Source organism: Hippopotamus amphibius, chromosome 4 (genome assembly GCF_030028045.1).
Source record: "Hippopotamus amphibius kiboko isolate mHipAmp2 chromosome 4, mHipAmp2.hap2, whole genome shotgun sequence".
NCBI classification, from domain to species: Eukaryota; Metazoa; Chordata; class Mammalia; order Artiodactyla; family Hippopotamidae; genus Hippopotamus; species Hippopotamus amphibius.
In genome coordinates, this window is record NC_080189.1 from 156,409,166 (window position 1) to 156,433,307 (window position 24,142).

General features: G+C 38.1%; 1 protein-coding gene across 1 annotated transcript; it reads right to left on the reverse strand.

The window, feature by feature from the left end:
- Window positions 1-58: 58 nt before the first annotated feature.
- Window positions 59-22,123, reverse strand: LOC130852592 (cytochrome c oxidase assembly protein COX16 homolog, mitochondrial). Its single transcript, XM_057733710.1, is given in 5 exon segments — window positions 59-422; window positions 3,631-3,693; window positions 14,227-14,298; window positions 21,874-21,984; window positions 21,986-22,123. Coding segments are annotated over 5 exon segments (501 nt in total). The 3' UTR covers window positions 59-305.
- Between the last annotated feature and the right edge of the window lie 2,019 nt (window positions 22,124-24,142).

A 24,142-nucleotide genomic window follows, 5' to 3' on the forward strand; every position in this document is an offset into this window, starting at 1 on the left:
TACTAGCTGGTGGAAAAGAAATATGGGTGGGTAGTTGGGAGTAGAATAAATGACACACTTTAAATAGCAGTATTCACATTTTTATTGAGCAGGAAAAATGTATGCGATCAACATTGTTACTTTCATTTGCAAATGGAAGAGTCGGGAAGTATAAAAACCTATACTTGACTTTTTATCAAGAGTACTTGTCATCAAATTATTCCCATCCAGGCTTCTGCAGGTCTGAAATCTTCTTTCCACTGGATAGGAGTATAGAGTGGAAATTCCAGTTGATAACATTTTTATTTAAAAAAAAATGAGCATAATCAAGGTGTCTTAGTCTCAAGGATTACTGGATTTCGTCCTTGGAGGAGGTCAGGATCTTCCCAAGGCCTGGGTCCTCGAATATTCTTCCAGTCATCAAAAGTGGAGTCCTTTATTTTCTGTAGAGCCACAAATATTAGAGGATAAATATTACTATAGAGCCCTATGGGTGTGATTAGGACCTCACTGCATGAATGAATAAATGAGTAGAAAGATTTCAATAGGCCCTCGCTTATAATTCTAGTAAATAAATGAACTGCATATCAAGCTTAATAATTAAAGAAATGTCATATTTCTTAGGACTTGGAATTTTTCTTCTTGCTATTGCTGTTATAGCCTATCTTTTTCTCCACCAGAATAAAACTATTAAAATAGAAAGAGAGTCTACATGCTTTTTTCAAAATTTATTTTATTGAATTACAGTTGATTTACAATGTTGTGTTAATTTCTCCTATATAGCAAAGTGATTGTTATACACATATATGTATACACACATACATCCTGTTTCATGTTCTTTTCTGTTATGATTTATCACAAAATACTGAATATAATTCCCTGTGTTGTACAGTAGGACCTTCTTTTTTATTCATTCTAAATATGATAGTTTGCATCTGCTAATCACAAACTCTCACTCCATCTTTCCCCCACCCTCCTTCCCCCTTGACATCCACAAGTCTGTTCTCTATGTCTACAAGTCTGTTTCTGTTTCATAGATAAGTTCATTTGTGTCATATTTTAGATTCCACCCATAAGTGATAGCATATGGTATATGTCTTTCTCGTTCTGATTTACTTCACTTAGTATGACAATCTCTAGGTCCATCCATGTTGCTGCAAAAGGCATTATTTCATTCTTTTTTATGGCTAATATTCCATTGTATGTATGTACCACATCTTTATGTATTCACCTGTTGATGGACATTTAGGTTCTGTCCATGTCTTGGCTATTGTGAATAGTGCTGCTATGAACACAGGGTTGCAGGTATCTTTCTCCAGATATGGGCCCAGGAATGAGACTGCTGAATCATATGGCAACTGTATTTTTACTTTTTTGAGGAACTTCCATACTGTTTTCCATAGTGGCTGCATCAATTTACATTCCACCAACAGTGTAGGATGGTTATTTTTCCTCTAAACCCTCTTCAGTATTTGTTATTTGTAGATTTTTCAAATGATGGCCTTTCTGACCTCTGTGAGGTGGTACCTCATTGTAGTTTTGACTTGCATTTCTTAAATAATGTATATGCTTTATTTTTTGAGCAAAAAGAAAGGGAAGAAGCTGGGAAAACAAAACTCCAGCTCTGATCGCTGATCCAGCATAATAATGACTAGCATGGGTTAACATGGGTGATGGCAGTAAATGAAAGGAAGAGAACAAAGGTGGAGGCTCTAGAGTCAGCTAGAAGGAAGAGAGACCAAGATGATTTGTTCTGCACCTGAGAAAGGAACCTGGGCTTAAGAATGAAAAGATATTCCCCATAGCTGCCATGAACAAAGCCCTCCTGGGGCAATAATAACTAGTTTCAACTACAGTTTGGATCATTGTATCTTTAGTTAGTGTGAAGTGTCTCTCAAGCACAGAAATGAAAATAGGAAAAAAGGGAAGAATATAAAGTTTTCTTCATTCTTCTGACACCACTCTGTCAGTACCTTTCATGTATCTGCTTTGGTTATTCTGGAACAATTAAGTGAACAAGATAGAAAAAGAAACACAGAGAACACAGGATAGCCTCTATCCAGAGACAAGGGACATGATATAAATTTCCGTTGACATTTGGATACTAAGCATTACTCTTTTACTAACGAACTACATAAGACTGGGCAAGTGATGTGAGCTATCTGGGCACTAATTCTCTCAAAAGTAATAATGAAAAGGCTAGACCAAATGCTCTACAGGATTTCTTCAGCTCTCAAATTCTATTGTTTCTAAGAGAACTTTAAGGAATGTCTACTCCCAGAAGAACCCTCCATAGTTTAGATACTGCTTATATACTGAGAAGTAGCAAGTTAGAGCTTTAGACAAAATAATGGGGAAATCGTGTATGAACCATTCCCTAAATTTCACTTACAGTTTTACAGGAATCTACCAAATCTACATAGATGAACAAAATTCTACTAATTTAATGTTCAACAACAGAGTAAATTATTTTAAAATATACTTATGAAATGATCCAAAGTTATAAAAAGGTTTTAAGAAAGAATAATGGCCTTCACTCAGATAACATAAGACATATATGCTCAAAAGAATTTAAGAATAATTGTTGGATGGGATGCAAGGGTGGCAGAACAATTCCATGCAAAAGTGGTCCAGTCCCAAGCTAAACTAAAAGAAAAACAAACAAAAACAAACAACAATGAAAAAAAGTGTTCCAGTCTTAAGCTCTGACAAGATCCTCTGGGGAAACAATCTGGAGAATGAGTCCCACACAGTTGAAGTGGTTTAGGAAACATCAAAACCTTTCCACAGATCCTCCCTTCCAAAGCTTAAAATCAAGCTCAAAATGATCAGCCAATAATTGAACTCCTAAAACGAGAATCATCAGTCTTCACACGTCTCTTCCATGTATATTATTCACAATGTCCACCTTTCCATCAAAAATGACCAAACATAAAAAGAAATGGGAAAATATGATCAGAGATGAAGAACATCCTCCCCACATTCCATAATAAAATGTGCTATGAAACTCTTTGATTTTGTTAATCAGATATGTAGAAAATGATACCTCATTATAATTTTAATTAACACTCCTATTATAAGTTCAGCATCTCTTTGTATGTTTAAAAATGATATTTATTTCCTTGTCTCTCAACTCAATACATGCTTTGCCCATGTTCCTACTGACCAACTGAGTTGTTGAAATTTTCCATATTGATTTGCTCCTCATATTTAAATAAATTAATTCATCATGAATAGATAACCATTTTTTTAGGATTTCTCATTTAACTAGTGATTTTATATACTATTTTTTTTTTAAGTTCAACTTTTGAATTTTTATGTATGAACTCTGCAATCTTTACTTTTAAAGCTTGTGGGGTTTCTACCACTTTAAGTAGGCTTTTCTGACTCAAGACCATAAAAAAGAATCTTCATTGTTTACTCCTAGTACTTTTAGCCTTTTGCTTTAAATACTTGCTCCATCTAGAATTTACTCACAGTATGTGAAATATAGATTCATCTTTATGTTCTTTTCAAACGACTACATAGTTGTTCCCATAACATATATGAAAGGGAAACATTTTTTTCCTGTACTGGTAATCATCTGAATGTCCCTTAACGCAGACAGAACCAGTCACTGACTAGGAAGACCTCTACATTAGCATACTGTACCTCATACTCTGATTCCAATGACACTTTATTCATTTTCAGTTTTTTTTCTAACTCGGGATCGATCTGTAGAAAAGAAAGAGCAGCCATAGGTTATTTAAGTCTGTTAGATCCCATTTTCAATTTAAAAAGTTAATATAAGGCATGGCTGGGATGGCATAAAAACATGGGAAAATCTCCACAATCCATATAATTGCATAATGGTAATATAGTACTACCACCACTACTACAACTAATAGCAGCTAACATTTAATGAGCATTTGGTACATGCCACACATTTTGACATATCACATTCTTGAATCCTCAAAAAACCATGTGACATAAGTATCAGTATTACGATCAAAGTAAGGATATGAAACAGGGAGTTTGAATAACTTGTCAAAGAGGCCAGAACTTGGCTTTGAACCTTGGCCCTCTGCCTCTAGAGTCTATGCTATTAACCACCACACTAAATTATGTTATTCCGTAGAATCATTACAAACATACTGATAAATATAACACTGCTCTTGAAAACAAAAAAGAATACTTTCCACACACCAGAAATAACAAAGAATCTACAAAAAATTCAGACAGGATTCCATAATGATAAACAAGAGCTGATGCCACGTTACCTGTGTGTAGCAAAGTCTTTTGGAAAGAAGAATGTGATTGATGAAATTAATTAACAACCATCGCCACCATCAAAACCCAAATTACATGAAGTGGAGTAGCTGAAAAATGACTAAACACAGCTTAAGACCAAAGTAGTACACAAGAAACACAACCTGAGGATTCCACTAGAATGATGCACAAACAGATGGGATAAATGAAAGAAGGCATATTACAAAAGCTAGCTCCAAAATATGTCTATTAGGGTTTCAGAATTAGAGAATAAAGAGAATGGAGGAAGGGCAATAATTAATCAGTAATGACTGAATAACATGTGAAAAAGACATGACTCCTCAGACTGAACAAGCACAATAAAAAAATAACCATAACAGGAATTTCCTGGTAATACAGTGGTTAAGACTCACTGCTCTCACTGTCAGGGGTAGGGGTTCGATCCCTGGTCGAGGAAGTAAGATCCCACAAGCAGTGTGGCACAGCCAAGATAAGTAAATAAATAAAATTAAAAAAAAAAAACACAACAAAACAAAAACAGCCCATTCTTAATCAACTAATAGTAAAGGCTTAGGATATTAAGGATAAAAAGAAAATCTCAAAAGTGAAAAGAGTGAAAAGACAGCTTACTTAGAAAGGGATAAGGATTAGAAAAAAGACTCTTCATCAGCAACTTAAAACACTAAAATAAAATGAACTTATATCTACAATGTTGATACTAAAAGGATTACTTTGAATCTCAATTTTATTTTTACTATTTTCTTTCTTCTTTCTCAGCTTCTACTTCATTGAGATTTTCTCAATCACTGTTTTGAGTAGCAGAAATACATACAAACATATCAACAATCTCAGTAAATGTTGAACTCGCCTATTAACTAACAGATTTTCTGGCTCAAAGTTTTGGAAATCCGGGTATATATTACTTACAAAATAATGCACTTAAAAAAAAAGAAAGAATGAAAGCAAAAGGTTGAAGGCAGAAGGTTACAAAAAATGATACACTACACACACACACACAAAACTGGTGGGGGCAGGAGAATCAATACATAATTTTTTTTTACACATATTTACATTTAATTTAACTTTACATGTATGGTATGTACTTATGCACCAATCATGAGACTAAAAAGCCTCTTGGTTTCACTGATTTTCTCTATCCTTTTCTATTTTATTAATTGTTGATTTCTGTTCTTATTTTTATTTTTGCCTTCCTTATATTACTTTGGGTTTAATTTGACCATCCTTTCTTAGTTTCTTTTTTTTTAATTTTTATTAGAGTATAGTTGCTTTACAACGTTGTATTAGTTTCTACTGGATAGCAAAATGAATCAGCTATACACACACACATATCCCCTCTTTTTTGGATTTCCTTCCCATTTAGGTCACCAGAGTGCATTAAGTAGAGTTCCCTGTGCTATACAGTATGTTCTCATTAGTTATCTATTTTATACATAGTATCAACAGTATATATGTGTCAATCCCAATCTCTCAATTCCTTCCACACCCCCCTTCCCCCTTGGTATCCATACATTTGTCCTCTATGTCTGTGTCTCTATTCTGCTTTGCAAATAAGATCATCTATATCATTCTTCTAGATTCCACATACATGCATTAATATATATGATATTTGTTTTTCTCATTCTGACTTACTTCACTCTGTATGACACTCTCTAGGTCCATCCATGTCTCTACAAATGACCCAATTTCATTCCCTTTTATGGCTCAGTAATATTCCATTGTATATATGTACCACAACTTCTTTAGGGAAATCTCCATTTGTAAGTATCTCCCCTTTAGTACCAGGAAGAGAAGAATCACTCTACATCACAAGAAACTCTTATCAATCGAGAAGGCACCCATTAAAATCTGTATAATAATCTTACCCTTTTACTGTGCTTTCCCCTGTAACCTCTCATAACTGTTCCCCCCCACCCCCCACCAACATCCTTCTTTTGTCTGTAGCTTAAGGCAGTGATTAAGGTGATGGGTAGGGAGAGTTTTACTCAGTTTTCCTGGGTATGTCCCATGTATACGAGAGGTATACATGTTATTAAACTTCTGTTTTTCTCTTGTTAATCTGTATTTTATTAAAGAAAGATAGCCAAGAATGTAGAAGGGTAAAGGGAAAATTATTTTTTCTCCCCTACAAGTGATTGATTCACTCTGAAAAACCATTTGGAAATTATCAAATAAAGCTGATAATCCAGCAATTTCTTTTTTGTACATGTGCAGCAAGAAAAATACACAAGAATATTAACAGCAGCATTCTTTTCACTAGCCAAAACTGCCAACCAACCCAAATGTCTAAGAGTAAAATGGATAAATAAATTATCGTATAATTAGTGGAATACCATATAGCAATGAAGAAATCATGGGGTGAGCAACTATGGCCCATGGATAAAATCTAGTCTAACACCTGCTTTTGTCAATAGTTTTTTTTTCTTTTTAAGCTCTTTATTGGAATATGATTGCTTTACACTGTTGTGCCAGTTACTGCTGTACAACAAAGTGTACAAAGCTGTATTTATACATATATCCTCATATCCCCTCCCTTCCATGACTCCTTCCCACCCTCCCTATCCCGGCCCTCTAAGTCATTACCCATCATCAAGCTGATCTCCCTGTTTTACGCAGCAGCTTCCCACTAGCTATCTGTTTTACATTTGGTAGTGTATGCATGTCAATGCTACTCTCTCACTTCGTCCCAGCTTCCCCTTCACCCCCACCTCATGTCCTCAGTTCATTTTCTACATCTGCATCTTTATTCTTGTCCTGTCACTGGGTTCATCAGAACCATTTTTTTAGATTCCATACATGTGGGTTAGCATATGGTATTTGTTTTTCTCTTTCTGGCTTACTTTGCTTTGTGTGACAGACCCTAGGTCCATCCACCTTACTACAAATAACTCAATTTCATTCCTTTTTATGGCTGAGTAATATTTCCTTGTGTCAATAAAGTTTTATTTGAACACAACCAAATTTATTTGTTTTTGTCTATGGCTGCTTTTATGATACAACAGCAATATGGATAGCTGTGAAAGAGAGTAGCTCACAAAGCCTAAAACAGTTCCTTACAAAAAGAGCTTGCTCACCCTGAATTTCGAGCTAAAATAGAGATGAATTTCATATACATAATACTGGGGAGGCAAAAAGTCAGAAAATCAACAAAATGATAAGGCAACCTACTGAATGAAAGAAAATAAGTGCATATCATATAAGTCATATAAAAGGTTAGTATCCAAAATACATAAAGAACTCATACAACTCAACAGCTCCAACCCGAAAAAAAATCTGATTAAAAAATGGGCAAAGGATCTGAACATGTTTCCAAAGACATACAGATGGCCAAGAGGTACATGAAAAGACACTCAACATCACTAATCATAGGAAAATGCAAATCAAAACCACAGAGATATCACCTCACACTTATTAGAATGGCTATTATTAAAAGGACAAGAAATAACAAGTCAACACTTGTTCAACTTTTCCAATGAGAAGATGTGGAAAAAAGGGAGCCCTTGTGCACTGTTGATGGGAATATAAACTGGTTCACCTCCTGTGGAAAACACTATGAAGGTTCCTGAAAAAATGGAAAACAGAGTTACCATACGACCCAGGAATTTCACATCTGGGTATTTATCTTAAGGAAATGAAATCACTATCTTGAAGAGGTATCTGCATGTTCATGTTCACCGCACCATTATTCACAATAGCCAAGACATGGAAACAACCTAAGAGTCCACTGATGGATGAATGGATAAAGAAACTGTGGTGCGTATATATACAATGGAATATTATTCAGCCATAAAAAAGAATGAAATCTTGACACTTTTGACAACATGGATGGACCTTGAAAGCATTATGCTAACCAAAATAAGTCAGATAGAGAAAAGACAAATACTGTATGATTTCACTTATATGTGAAACCTGAAAAACAAAACAAATGAACAAACATAACAAAACAGAAACAGAGTCAAAGATACAGAGAACAAACAAGTTGTTGTCAGAGGGGAGAGGGGAGGGAGGAGGAGAGAAATGGGTAAGAAGATTAACAGGTACACACTTCCAGTTACAAAATAAATGAGTTATGGGTATGAAATGTACAGCATGGGGAATACAGATACTAATGATCTCACTTGTATGTGGAATCGAAAAAAACACACAAACACACAAAAAATCCAAGCTCATAGATACACAGAAAAGACTGGTGGTTGGTTGCCAGAGGCCAGGAGGTGGGGGCTGAGGCAAATGGGTGAAGAGAGTCAAAAGGCACATACTTCCTATTATAAAACAAATAATCAGGGGATGTAATGTACAGCATGACGACTATAGTTAATAACACTGCGCTGCACATTTGAAAGTTACCAAATCAATAAATCTTAAAAGTTCTCATCACATGAAAAAAAAATTTCTGTTAACTATGTATGGTAATGGATGTTAACTTCCATCCAGATTTCATGTGGTGATTATTTTGCAATATACACAAATAGTGAATCATATTCTTGTACACCTGAAACTGTTATAGGTCAATTATACCTCAATTTTTAAAAAAAATTCATACAAAAGAATATATATTATTCCATTGATATAAAATTCAAAGTAAAGAAAATTAACCATAGTGTTTGGGAGGTAATCTACAATGGTAAAAGCAAGGAAGTAATGACTATGAAAAGCATGGTAATATCTATCCTTGGGGCAAGAGGAGGGCATGGAGAGGCAGGAAGTGGGAGCATGCTTCTGGAGTGCTAACAATTTTACATTTCTTCATATGGAGAACAGTTACGGGGGTGTTCAGTTTATAGCAATATGTAAATTGTACATGTATGCTGAATGCACTCTGGTTTTTGTGATCTGTTTCACAATAAAACAACTTAAAGAAATGAAATCACGAATTACTATATTAATAATTGAATGTACGTAAAAGAATAAGACATACACCTAACACACAAATTAACTTCCTCAAATGGTTTCAACTGAGAACACAGCAAATGGCTGTAATATTGAGAGATGATATGTCTGCACTTTGGGTGATTTTATAGGGATTTTCAATGCTAATTTTGATAGTATGCAATTGTGCGATTTCTACCTTCTTGTCAGACATTAAAACCAAACCCCTACCTAAGATGCCACTCTATTGTATGAGATTTTGGTAAACCATCTTCCTGGGCCTTTATTCTCTGTACAAAATAGGATTAAAAATATGTCCAATGGCTTCAAAGCAATTTGCAAATCAAAAATCAACCACAAAAACCTATTACTTACAGTCTCCTGGGGTGTAACAGATTAAGACCCACCATGAGGAAGGTGCCACAAGAGCTGAGAGTTGAAAGACCACCTTTTCCCCTGGGTACACTTGCCATTCCTGAAACAGCTACGGGATAAGATCTAAGGCTTGAACCAGGTAGAGGGGCTGTTACTGGGGGTTAGGGAAACATGGGGTATAGCGACAAAAATATAGATCAAGGGTCTTAAAATCCAATATGGATCTCCATCAAGATGGTTCCTAAATTCTGAAACTGCATAAGACAAGAGTATACAGCAAGGCTGGAAATCTCTGAAAAGTGATTTCAAAGCATGATCCTTGATAAGATTTAATAGAATCAGCTCTATGTTGAAGGGGGTCAACACATCTGGTACCAAAATTTCCCCTTTTCTTTGCGCATAGGATTACTTTACTTCTAACCTCTGATTCTGAAGTAACTTTACTCACATTCCTAGACCAATCAAGGAACTAGTATGATAATGCATGTTCTTGTTAGTGTGGTATGCTGCTATTCTGGGAGGAGACAAGTAAACTTTTGATTGATTTACAAGTACTTGCCTGTCTCATCCTGGACCTGTGAGAGTCACTCTTCACATGTGTTTTCACATTCCCCTGTCTCTACCACACCCAATCTCAAATCCTTTTTGGCATATTTTGCCAAAAAGCTCTGCTTTGGTTACTTAACTCCCTAATCCAGTTGCATGTGCCCTTTTATCTGTCATTAAAGTAACGCAGTAATTTAGATTTCTTTTTTAGAGATGTCTGGATCATACTGGCATTGGTATTGTAATTCTTCTCATTTTCATTATCTGAATCTCGGAAAACATGGCCATGACATTTATAATGTTAAAAACGAAACTAGCACTATTTCCTTACAAAATACATCAGACAAGCAAAGGTTTAAAAAAAAAAAAAAAGACTGTTAATGCTCAGGATTACAATGCACTTAATTACATACTTAAATCATATTACTTGGAGTGATGCAACAATGGATGACCTATCACTGCGGATCCACAGTTGTTAACATTAGGAGTCAGGAGAAAAAAGAGCAGCAGCCACTAATGAAGGCAGATGAGCTATGTTCACTCTAAAAATTCAACGCTATGGCTTTCAGCTTATTTTTTTAGCCCATCGCGTGGGTTCTGTGTACTTTCCTTTCAACCTTCCATACCCAAGACTGAAAAGCAGGAATTTTCACGTCCTGGGACACTGGATTTACAGTCCTAAAATCAGGCAAACTAAAATGGCTACTCACTCTCAATCAATACCATCTTTCTCCACCCTCCTCAAAAGTTCTCAACTATACTTATCCTTTAACCTCTCTTGATCTTTTTTAACTGAATTTGTCCTCTCAGTCACAGTCTTGACCCCCAGCCCTTGAGCTCAGCAATCTTTCCCTCTTGACTCCCCACTTAATCTCAACCTCTCAATCCTTGTAACCCATGCCAACCTCAACCAATCTTACCTTCCCAATGTCTCTCAAATTTAATTCACCTCACCCTCTCAACCCTGTTTGAACTCAACCTCACCTAAACACTGATTCTTGACTTCACCTGAGTCTGGCTGCTCAAAATCAACTAACCTGGACCTTTCAATGTCAGTAGGTCTTATCCTCTGATCCTTCTCACTTAAACTTTGTCCTCTCAGCCTCCTTCCATACACCTTGACCAATCTCATGCTCTCAACTTCAGTCAACCTGGGACTTCCCTGGTGAAGCAGTCACTAAGATTCTACGCTCCCAATTTAGGGGACCAAGGTGTGATCCCTGGTCAGGGAACTAGATCCCACATGCATGCAGCAACCAAGAGTTCAAATGCCACAACTAAGGAGCCCTGCAGCCGCAACCAAATAAATAGATACAGAAATAAATATTTTTTTAAAAAACTCCTTCAATTGAGCTCGTTTCTCTCAACTTTGTTCTCTTTACTTCAACTCCATCGTCTAGACCTCCTCTGTTATTGCAATTGTTATTCTCCCTCGCTCTCTCTTGCAATGAAAATTTACCCAGTCCTCAAACCCAAAGCCTCAAGTCATCTGATAGTTATTCAGATTTTAATATCATATACAGCACTATGGATTTGCTGCTAAAAACTTTGCTAGAACCCATTCATTTCTATCTTCCTTTCAAATGTTTTATTTCAAATTTCATTACTGTTCATCTGTACTACTGCCAAAGTGTCTTAACAGGTCTTCCCATCTTCAATTGAAACAATCTCTTCCCTCCTATCTTGCTCCTGCAATCTCCATCCATCCTGTGCTCTGCTGCCAGAGAGAGATTTCTAAAATGAAAATCTGACTATATGCCTAATAGTCCCTCTGTGTTATATAATAAAATCATTTCCATAATTTAGCTAACTCTTACTCATTCTTAAAGCCTTAATTCAAAGGTTGATACCACTAGCAGACCTTCTCTGAAACCTCTGTCCCAAGTCTAAACTGTATGCCTCTCCTTAAAGTTCTAGTAATGTTTTATGCAAAATTCTAATATAGCATTTCACTAGGCATTGTTATATTGTATGTTTGGATACATTTTTATATTAGATATCTCCCAGCCTTGATTATGCTATAAGCTTTCCAAGAACCAATGTCTTGAATCTTTATCTGTAGGATATAATACATGAAAAACACATGACAAATATTCAATTATTTTTCAAATATGTACATGACATCCCATTTCCAAAAGCCAGATTATAACTTCCATCTTAAAGAAAAAGGGAAAAAATTCTTTAATAAAATAATTGTAATGCTAACAGAAACTTCAAAACTCAGTTGATAATTGCTCTATTCCCTCTTAGAAACTATACATTCCTTTTAAATTTAATATTTATTCTAATACCTACTGTCTAGCTAGAGTTGGTAGTTCTCTTAAATCATAAAATTAACTGAAAAAATTGAATAGGTCTTTAATACTCTACTTTCCCACCAACATTACTGAGGTCTGCTAATGAAATACAGCTGACCCTTGAACAATATGAGTCTGATCTTCAAGGGTCCACTTATAGGAGGACTTTCCTCAATAAATATACAGTTGGCCCGCCATATCTGTAGGTTCTGCATCCATGGATTCACGCAACTGCAGATTGTGTAATACTGTAGTGTTTACTGAAAAAAATCTGTGTATCAGTGGACCAGCAAAGTTCAAACTCTGCTTGGTCAAGGGGTAACTGTACTTGGGGGAAAAAACCCTCAAATATCAGATATGTGCCACAAACAAAAGCTACATACTTCTGAATGAACTAACCAGAATTCTTCTGTAACAACAGACTGGAATTTGACAGTAATTTTGTAATTATAGTGGTGCGAATCCTAGTTCTACCCGTAAATAGCCACGTGACCTTAGGGAAGTTACTTAAGCCCTCTGAGCCTCAGATTCCTCACCTGTAAAAATAAAGATAATAATATATCTATATAGGAACCAGTACAGTCCTACCACAAAGGCATACCTATAAAAACGATCTCTATAAAAAAGATAGGTATGATTACAATGAAAGATACTTTCCCTTCCTTTTAGTATTAGTTACTAACAATACACATCAATATAATTTATAATTTACTGGTATTAATACAAAATAGCTAATTTACAATTAGAATAATAAAATGGAGTGAAACTACTGTCCTGTGTTCTTCAGTCCCTTCTAGATCCTAAAAACAGCTACACCAGAGGATATTTTGTGGGAAGAAGCTAACAGTACTGCCAAGAATTACTAAATTCTTTACCTTTCATGATTCACTTCCACGTGATCATTAATGTCATTTTAAAGAATAAGAACGAGCCCAAAGATCATATATTGGCTTTAAAAGCAAGAGGAAACTCAGACTGCCTAGTATACTGAGTATACATGATATCATCTCACACCTGTCAGGATGGCCATCATCAAAAAGAACACAAAAAACAAACATTGGTGAGGATGTGAAGAAAATGGAACCCTCCTACACTGTTGGTGGAAATGTGAATTGGTGCAGCCACTGTGGAAAACAGTATGGAAGTTTCTCAAAAAACTAAAAACAGGACTACCATATGACCCAACAATTCCACTTCTGTGTATATATCTAAAAAAAAAGAAAAAAAAAACAGAAAAAAAACCCTAATTCAAAAAGATACATGAACCCCAATGTTCACAGCAGCATTATTTACAATTGCCAAGTTATGGGAGCAATTTAAATGTCCATCAACAGATGAATAGATAAAGAAGATGTGGTGTGTATGTATATATATGTATATATATATGTACACACACACACAATGTACTATTACTTAGTCATAAAAAAGAATGAAATTTTGCCATTTGCAGCAACATGAATGGACTTGGAGGGCATTATGCTAGGTGAAATAAATCAAAGACAAATACCATACAATATCACATATATGTGGAATCTAAAAAAACCAACACACTAGTGAATACAACAAAAAAGAAGCAGACTCACAAATATAGAAAACAAACTAGTGGTTACCAGTGGGGAGGGGGGAGGGGCAATACAGGGGTGAGGGAGTGGGTGTAAGATAGACTCAGTGATATCTTGTACAACATGAGAAATACAGCCAATATTTTGTAATAACTATAAATGGAATGAAACCTTTAAAATTATATAAAAATTAAAAAAATTTTAAGAGCCAAAAGATCATGTATCAGTCTTAAAAAGCAAGATAAAACTCAGACAGCTTTGTGTACTCAGTATTCAAGTCTTATAAACCGGAACACACATATACACATGTCAAACTCCAATGAAGTTCTTACTTTAATCTTCACAGCATCATAACGGATTTGTGAAAACTCACGAAGACCAAACGAACCTCCAACAATCAGCAACTGAAACAAGATAGGGAAACAATTAACCAAAATACAAGGGCAGAATTCAGTCTGTCTACATACTACTTACCTAAATGCCAACAGTGACAGATTATACAAAGTCCTATAGATTATTTTCCTGGTGAGTTACCGTTCATCTCTTCAGAGTAGATATAGTATATACTAATACTGGGAAACATTTTAGCATATTAGCAAATACCAAAATCATTACTCCATAACTGTACTTAACCTTCTGTTTTAAATAACACCATCGTAAGCATTAGATTAGTTGATTCTTACAAAAGACCTAGGAGCTAATGAGAAAAAAAAAAAAATAGATGAGGAAATAAAAGCACAGCCAATTAAATGACATGCCCATGACGGCAATGGTCAAATCCAGGAATAAAATCCAGGCCTTGCTTATTCAAGACCAAAATTCTTTCAATTTTATGACTTTGCAAAAGAAGCCAATTAGAGAGCATTTTTCTCCATTTTTGTATCAAGTGATAAAAGAATCTCATGAAATTTGCCACACTTATCAGTACATGGTAAACCTTAAAAGAACCCTGGAATTGTCACTGTTGCTTTAGCATCTCCTCCAATAACCTAATGGACTTTGCTCTCTCATCCTAGAGCTGTAAAAGTCTAGACATTTGGAAAAAAATAAAGTTTGATCCCTACCATCAATATATTAATATTACCAATTAAAGTCATATAGGGACTTCCCTGGTGGTGCAGTGGTTAAAAATCTGCCTGCCAATGCAGAGGACACGGGTTCAATCCCTGAGCTGGGAAGATTCCACATGCTGCTGAGCAACTAAACCTGTGCGCCACAACTACTGAACCTGCACTCTACAGCCTGCGAGCCACAACTACTGAGCCCACGTGCCACAACTGCTGAAGCCCGTGCACCTAGAGCCATTGCTCCACAACAGGAGAAGCTACCACAAGAAGAAGCTGAGCACCACAAAGAAGAGTAGCCCCATTTGCTGCAACTAGAGGAAGCCTGTGCACAGCAACAAAGACCCAACACAGCCAATAAATAAAGTAATAAAGTAATACAAAGAGATAGAAAACATTGTAAAATATAAAATTCTATAATCTTGAAGCTGGAATACCAACAAAACCTTGAGGCTATGAATTTAAAAACCCAATAAGTTGGACCACATAAAGATTTAAAGTGTCTTTCCTGAAAATAAATCAAATTAAAATGACATAACATCAAAGACAACAAATCAGGAAAAATATCTGTTATATATAAGCAGCTAATACTTTCAATGTCAGTATGTAATAATTCTTTGTGTAAGTAAAATAACTATTTTGTCTCTTGGTTTCAATGAAAATGAGACAGGCTGGAACTTGGGACCTGGGACCCTTTGCTGCAGTGCTTGAACCTGGGCAAATGTCTCCTCCAGCAACAAAAGACAGAGAAACTATAAGGGACTAATAACTGCATGCATGCGCAGTTGGGGCAAATTATGGGCAACAAGATACAAAAAGACCAAACACCCACCGCCACTTCTGAAGAGCCAGGAGCAAAAACAGGGTATTGGGAGCAAAAGTAGGATACTGCCCATGGCCCCTTCACTCAACAATACCAAAGGGGAAAGCACCTAAGTCACCCCTCTGGCCCCACCCCTGGACACATTCCTTCCCTCACCCCATATAAGGAACCAGCCTACCGTCCCCCACCCCTCAGGGAGCAAGCAAGGGAACCTGTTACATGTTTTCATTCCCTCTTCTGCACAGGGGCCCCAAAAAAGCCTTGCCTGAATTTCCTGTCTGGCCTCTTCTCAATTTCTATTGATCAAGGAAGGCCAAGGACCCTGGTCGGTAACAAAAAGACACACCCCTGATTTTCCTAACTTCTTCTCAGCCTCCCTTTATTCATGCTTCCTCACCTTCCCCTTCTCAAAATGCTGGAGTATCACAAAAGGCTCAGTCTTCACACCTTTTCTACCTATTCACAACCAACAGAGACCCTAGGTGAAGGCATCCAGGTCCATGGATTTAAATAGCCTCTATAACTTAACAATTTCCAAATGTACATTTTCAATGGGAAACATCCCACTGAACTGAACACCTGTCCTCCCACTTGATATCTCCACTTGAAAGTTTAACAGGCATATATAAATTAACGTGAAAAAAAATTCTTGATTTTTTACCCCAACACCCTTTCCGCCCCAATCTGCTGCTAATCAATCTTTCACATCCCAATAAAGGTCAAATACTTTCATCCACATACTCAAGCCAGATTCTCTGGAGTCATCTTTAGCTCCTCTCATTCATATCTCACATCTAATCCAGCCCTGAGTTCTGTCAAAATACTTCTTGAATCTGACAATTCCCGACTATATGCTCTTCTAATATTCTACTCCAGGCCACCATCACCTCTTTTCTAGACTACTGCCCTCACAATACCCACATGTTACATAATAAAGAGTGTGTCTGGTCTTGGTCCTGGGTTCTTGGGAGGGAGCTACTCACTTGGAATTTCCTGGGTGACAGGAACATCTTTGCTATTGGGACCACACCTGAGTTTATGCTAATGAGGTGACACAGTGTGGGTCTCCAGATAGGCACAGGATAGAGGTTGGCCATGCTGGAAGGATCCACCATGTGACTAAGTTGGGGCTTTGAGCCACGTGATAGCAACCTCACCTCCTGATCGCCAAGGAGGAAAGAGGGGCTGGAGATTGGGTTCAGTCACACAGCCAATGATCCAATCAACCACAGATGATGAAAATCCCAACAATAAAATCCCAAGAAAAGACTGTGGATGAGCTTCCTGGTTGATGAACACATCAATGTGCTGGGATGGTGGCATCCCCTGATTCCACAGGGAGGAAACATGGAAACTCTGCCTTTGGGCCCCTCCCCAGGCCTTGCCCCAACTGTCTCTTTTTTTGGCTGTTCCTAAGTCATAACGTTTATAATAAAACACTTATCCTCACTATAGTGCTTTCCTGAATTCTGTGAGTCATTCTACCGAATTATTAAACCTGAGGGGCTATTAGGAACCACTGAATCTGTAACCAGTTGATCAGAAGCACAGGTGGCCTAAGATCTCAGAGCTTTCAGCTGGTGTCTGATAAGGGAAGTTTTATGGAGAACTCTGCCCTTCATCTAGGAAGTCTGCACTAATGCTGAGTAGTTAGTGTCAGAATTGCACTGTACCACCCACCACTCATTACCATAGTAGCTACACTCCTAACTAAATATCTTCATTTGTGCACTAGATCCCAGTCATATACTGAAGCGCACTGATTCATCAAAAATCTTGCTCACCACACTGTATGATTCATCATAAAAAATGCTAGTATTTCTCCCATCTTATTACCAAAGTTCCCTACACCTTACTTCCCCATCAGTTATTATCCCATTTCTTTGTTCTTGCCTGCAGTAAAATTTCTCAAATGAGTTGTCTATGCTTGCTGCTCTTTTCACTTTCTCTTAGACCCATCCCAACCATCACTGACATCCATGTTACTAAATGCAGTGCTTAACTCTCTGTTCTCATTTCATGAGCAAAATTTGACACCATTGATTACACTTTCCTTCTCTCCCCTTAAACCTGGTTTTCCTTTACCTCACTGAGAATCCTTCTTAGTCTCCTGTATTAGTGCTTCCTGTACACCCCAACCCTCTAAGGCTGGAGTAACCCCAGGGCACAGTGTGTGGTCTTCTCTGCCCACAGTAATTTCTTTTCTGCTCTCAGTCTATCTTAGACTTTAAAAACATTTACATGGTTATTACTAACATTCCACTCCTAGAAGTAAGTGATCAACTGGGCACCAGGTAAACAAAGCCGAGCACACTAGCACTACCAGGGCTCTGCAACTTAAATCATTATGAGAAAGAGAGCCCCAAATATTACACTACTACCCACAAGCTTAATGCAAGCATGGTGACTGCTGCTAACGTAAAAGACTAAAGAGAAAACAGAGCTTCCTAACATATTATTCACAATGTCCAAGATAAAATAAAAATTCATCTGTCATAAGAAGATTCAGGAAAGAGAAACTGAATTAGGAAAGACTATCAAGTGACATTAACAAAGACTTTAAAAGAACCATCATGAAAGTGCCTCAAAGAGCAGTAACTGACGTTCTTGAAACAAAGGAAAATAAGAAAATCAAACCAAAAACCAAAAAAAAAGCAACTCAAAAGGTGACATCCATCAGTGAAAGGTCAGAGTAAGAATCTCCAAAAAGCTTCTCCATTAAAGCAACATGAGAACACTGGCAAAAGTGGTCCAATCTACTTTTTCAGAACTTTGGAAATTAAAAAAGGCCTGCAGTAATTTTAGGAATATTTATTTAAGAAGAAAGACTGACTCAGTTAAAGCAGAAAGTGTGGAGGCATTTTTAACCTATCCTATTCCCACATCTCAATCCCAGCTCCTTGGTAAACAGAGAAACCAATGGTCTAAAATCATGATATAAAGCAGTAACCACTGGAAGGGACATAATGGGGTGTGTAAGCTCAGGAAAGATATGAGGAGGCCCTAAACACTCACCTGTGCCTAACCTTGAGGCTCTGAGCAAGCAAGAAGTAAAAGCTTAAGGTGGAGTGAAACCTGCCTGACTACTGAAGGCATGCTCAATCAAGCACACAGAGCACCTTGACAAAGACTGGGAAACTTACTGGTTCCTGGTGTTTAAGGAAAGCTCTGCACAATAAAAAGAAAAACAGCCCCATTCAAAAATGGGCAAAGCACTCAAACAGACATTTCCCCAAAGAAGATACACAGATAACCAATAATCAATTGTAATGAAAGGATGTTCTGCATCATTAGTCATTAGGAAAATGCAAATCAAAACCACAGTGAGATACCACTTCACACCCACCAGTATGGGTTTAATTAAAAATAAAAGTAGACAATGACAACTGTTGGCAAGAAGAGAAAGCATCATATGTTGCTGGTGGGAATGTAAAATGATATCGTTTTGGGGAAACAGTTTGGTGGTTCCTCAAAATGTTAAACATGGAATTACCTATATGACCCAGCAATTCTACCACTAGGTATTTATTCAAGAGAAATGAACACACATTCATACAAAAATCTGCACATGAATATTCATAGCAGCATTATTCATAAAAACCAAGAAACGAAAACAACCCAAATGTTCTTTAATGAAAAATAAATATTCCAACTGATGGAATATTATTTAGCTATCAAAGAAATGAAGTTTTGATACATGTTACATGAATGAACCTTGAAAACATTATGCTAAGTGAACAGTCAGTCACCAAAGACCGTAAATTGTATTATTCTATTAAATCTATAGACAGAAGTAGATTAGAGGTTACCTAGGATGGGAGAAGGGTAGGGGAGAACAGGAAGTGGCTACTAGTGAGTATGGTGTTCCTCTTAGGGTGATGAAAATGTTCTAAAATTAGATTGTGGTGATAGTTACATAACTGAATATACTCAAAACAACTGAACAGAAGATATGAAATGGGCTAAGTTTTTTAGAATGTAGAAACCAGTAGTCACTGGTCGGATTAGAAAGGTAAATTCTGAGGACTAAATGGGCAGTGTGGGAACTGAAACAACAAATATATTCTTTTTCAATTGGTTTGGGAGAGAAGGGAAGGAGTGTATTATTAGCCTATACCTAGTACTCTTAAGTCCTCTTCTGTATATTTTTGAATAAAGATTCTTATGAGCAAATATTAACATTTATCTCAGAGAGGAAATAATTTCAACTTGAAGTCTAGTAGGATACTATAGTAATTATGACATACAGTAGTATAGTAATTATGGCATATTTGACTGATACATGATGAAGATGATGTATCTTTTGAGTTCTTTCCATTAGTCTTGGGTTCTAGAGAATTGAATTCAACATTATCCTCTACAGGGTCTTCCCTGGTGGCCCAGTGCTTAAGAATCCACCTGCCAATGCAGAGGTTTGAGGCCTGGTCTGGGAAGATCCCACATGCTCCGGAGCAGCTAAGCCCATGCGCCACAACTACTGAGCCTGCGCCCTAGAGCCCCTGAGCCACAACTATTGAGGCCCTTGTGCCTAGAGCCTGTCCTCTGCAACAAGAGAAGCCACCGCACTGAGAAGCCCATGCTCGCAAAGTAGAGTAGCCCCCCGCTCTCCACAACTAGAGAAAGCCAGTGTGCAGCAATGAAGACCCAACACAGTCAATAAATAAAAATAAGTAAATTAAAAAAAATTTTCCTCTACAAAAGTAGTTATATGTCTAGGGCCCATATTTTGAAATAGTATAGACCTAGGTCCAGTATAGTGTAGGTCCAATATAGACAAAGAGACCAGTATAGAGAAATACACTTGGGAAAAAGCCTACTGTGGTGGTCTCTATTCCATAAAGTAAAGCAAATGAGGGAACCCCAGGAAGGGACTTTAATACCAGTGGTTTTAAGGGCTTAGCTTTGATGATTTGGGAAGATAAGAAACGAAATCAAACTGTCTTCCAGTGGGACATGCAGGTGACCTCAAGTTCGTGACTACTATCACAGTATTTCTGAAAGGATCTCTATTTTGTGGCAGGGGAATCTACAGAGAGGTTAGTCTTTACATGGCCTGTCAGCTACACAAATATAATTGCTGTATTGTCTTATGCACAGTTTTCTTTAAAGTTTTAAAAAGACTGATAAAAAGGAGTTTCCAAAGATTAGAAAGAAATCCACGTTCATCAAAGCTGAGTAAAAACCTTATTACTTTTCTAAGGACACTTCTTTCCTTCAGTTGTGCTTAAATGCAAAAGCTGGTAACTTCACCTGTACCAAATCCATACCAAAGTAATAAACTATTTAAAGGAAAGCGGACTTTTTGTCCACATGCTTTATATTTAAATTCTTTCATATACTAGGACATCGAGGCTAGCCTAACCAAAGTAACTAGCCAAGGTCAAATGGAAAACAAAGGGAGTGGTCTCGCTGGATTCCAACTCAGGCTGGTACCAAGTGTTAAGTCAACAACAATCTGAAGTTTCAAGACGAATGGGATCTTCTGGGAACTCAGTGTAGGAGTGGATGCAAAGAAATAGACACCAAAACTATTTTCAACGTGCTTTAAAACTATCGACTATAATTCGGCGACCATCTTTTGAGGGCTGCTACAATGTGCTACACTCAACTCACAAGGATTTATTTCACTCGTAACAACCCTGGAAGAATTAAGCCAGTTCACAAACTAGTAAGCTGAAGCCTGAAGATGCCCGAAAACGTACAGCTGAATTAAGGAAACACAACTAGTTCCAAAGGTCCAGAATATCCCCTAGCTGTGGTGGAGCGGGGCGCGGCTGCGGCGGAGGGGAATGCAAGGTTAGTAATCATCCAGACGTCCAGACGTCCAGACGTGGGTTGAAATCGGCTCCTCACACCACTCTCTAAAGCACATGCAGGTAACCACCAAGGAAGGTAAGAGGGGGAAGGAGATCCCACTGCCGGCGCGGGGAGAGACGAGCCCACGAGCACTGCCTGGAAGCCAGCCCCTGCCCCGCCCAGGTGGCGGTCCCGGCCTCCCGCGGCGCACGGCCACCGCACGCTCTTTCCAGCCAAACGTGAGGTCCCACCCCTTCCGGAATCCCGCCGCCACACTTTGTCCTCCCTGCGCTCACCAACATGGGGACTCCGTAGCGAAGGGTCTTATTCTTCCGCAGGGCGCGCATCACCGCCTGGGAGAACATGACTGAACTCTCCGACCCGCTGGGACGCCCAGCCAAACAGGCTCAGCGTGGCCTCGCGAGTCGCGGTGGCTTGGGGTCCCGACGAGGACGTCCTTGACTCACCTCCTTTCCTTGGCCTCCCAGCGCAGGGTCCGTCCATATAGGTCTCCGCCGGGCGAGAGCAGTCGACCCGTAGTAACATACGCACGCTTCCGTCCGGAAATTCGAGTATCAGCGGTTTGGTTCCGGAAAGCTGGTTTGCAGTTGGGACTTAGGGACTTGGGTCGTGTTGGTAGCAATCGTCAAATCATATAGAAACCTGTACCTCCCGTGTTCTGAGCCTTTCTTTCTTGTGTGTGTGTGTGTGTGGGGGGGGGGGGGTGATAGACATATTTATTACCTTGATGGTATTATGGGTGTATGTATATATCCAAATTCATCCAATTGTCTATATTAAATATGTGCAGTTTTTGTATGTCAAGTATATCTCAATAAGGCTGTAAAAAGTAATCAACCTAACTGCTGAAATGCAAAAAAGTTCTGTAAACTACACTGTTATCTGCGCCCCCCCCCCCCGCCCCCCCAGCACACACAGATGTAAATAATTCAGTGGTGGGACAGGCAGGCAATAATTTGCCAATTCTTGACTAGGCTGAGCCTCTTCTTAGAACACCGCCTGGCACATAAAATCAGCTCAATAAAATCAGGTTTTAAAAAAGAGTTACTTTGAAGCCAGTACTCTAGCCCCTACAGTTATTTGTGGGATGGTTACTTTACCAGCTTAATAAAAATGAGGGGGAAATGTGCTACAAAAGTTTAGCTAGAATGGAAATTGGTGTAGTGTCTTGCTATCCGTGAATCTTTATTGCTAGTGCTTATACTGCCACATAGCCTGTAATCTTCAGTCATTTATGAATGTCTAGTTTCCACTCATTCAGCAACCATCCAGCAAAACCTTTTCTGGGTCATTATAAGCCTTGAGGAACACAGAGATGAAAAGATATGATCCCTGCCTTAAAGAGACTGGCAATCTAATGGGCACACAAATGATCCATGAGTAGCTTGGGAAATAGACCCGCCCATGTGCCATTTGCCAGGGTGAGTCAGAGAAAGCCTCACATGTCAAGTGCTGTTTGACATGACATAATAGTATAGAGTGCAGGTGACAGAAGACTTACATTTCCCATGCTATCACTGAAATCTTTCCATCTATCCCTGCCTCTTTATTGCCTCTGAAATATTGCTGGTTTAATCCTTTATCATCTTTCCATCTATTGGGTTGGCCAAAAAGTTCGTTCGGGTTTTTCCATAAGCTGCTGTGGAAAACCCAAACGAACTTTTTGGCCAACCCAATATTGAAGTAGCCTCTAAGTGTCTCTAAAGAAAAAATTCCTGATCTTCCTTTCTTTAGGTTGATCTAGTTAACACTCATATCTAGGCCCACCAGGTGCAAAACAACAAAACAAACAAAAACTTCAATCACGGGGACTTCCCTGGCCAACCATGGTAAAGACTCTGCACTTCCAATTCAGGGTGCACCAGTTCAGTCCTTGGTGGGGAACTAAGATCCCACATGCTGTGTGGTGCAGCCAAAATGTTTTCACACACACACACACACACACACACACACACACACACACACACACAGAAAGCAAAGCAAAACAAAACAAAACAAAACCTTAAGTATGAACTCGTCTGTCTCCCACACTGCTGACACTTATCAAAGAGGCATAAGGATGATATTCTCTCTTTCTCACTTTTTTTTTTTTGCCTACAGTTGTCACTCCAATTTTCTTAGCAAGGAATTGAAGGCCATTTGTGATATGACTTTGGCCTGCCTTTTGTGCCACTGTTCTTCATTCACTCCATGCTCCATCCTGGGGGAGATGTTACTCCCTGAGTATTGCATGAATTTCCACATCTTCCAAATGCAGTTTTAGGGACACCAGGTTCTTGAAGCCTCCCTTACTCCACAGGCAATGTAAATTATTTCCTCCTCAGAGCCCCACTAGTCTTGAACTAACATATATCACAGAGCTCTATTACACTGTAGTATAGGTTTTAGTGTACAAAGTCATTGTTGTCCAAACAGTATATAAGCAAGATGGGGGAAAAGGAGAGTGGAAAGAATACTTCAGGGTTCTGTTTTGGGTTTTGGGGCTGAGCAATTAATTCAACCTCCACCCCCAAAACATCACGTGAACTGAGCCAGGAAGACTTT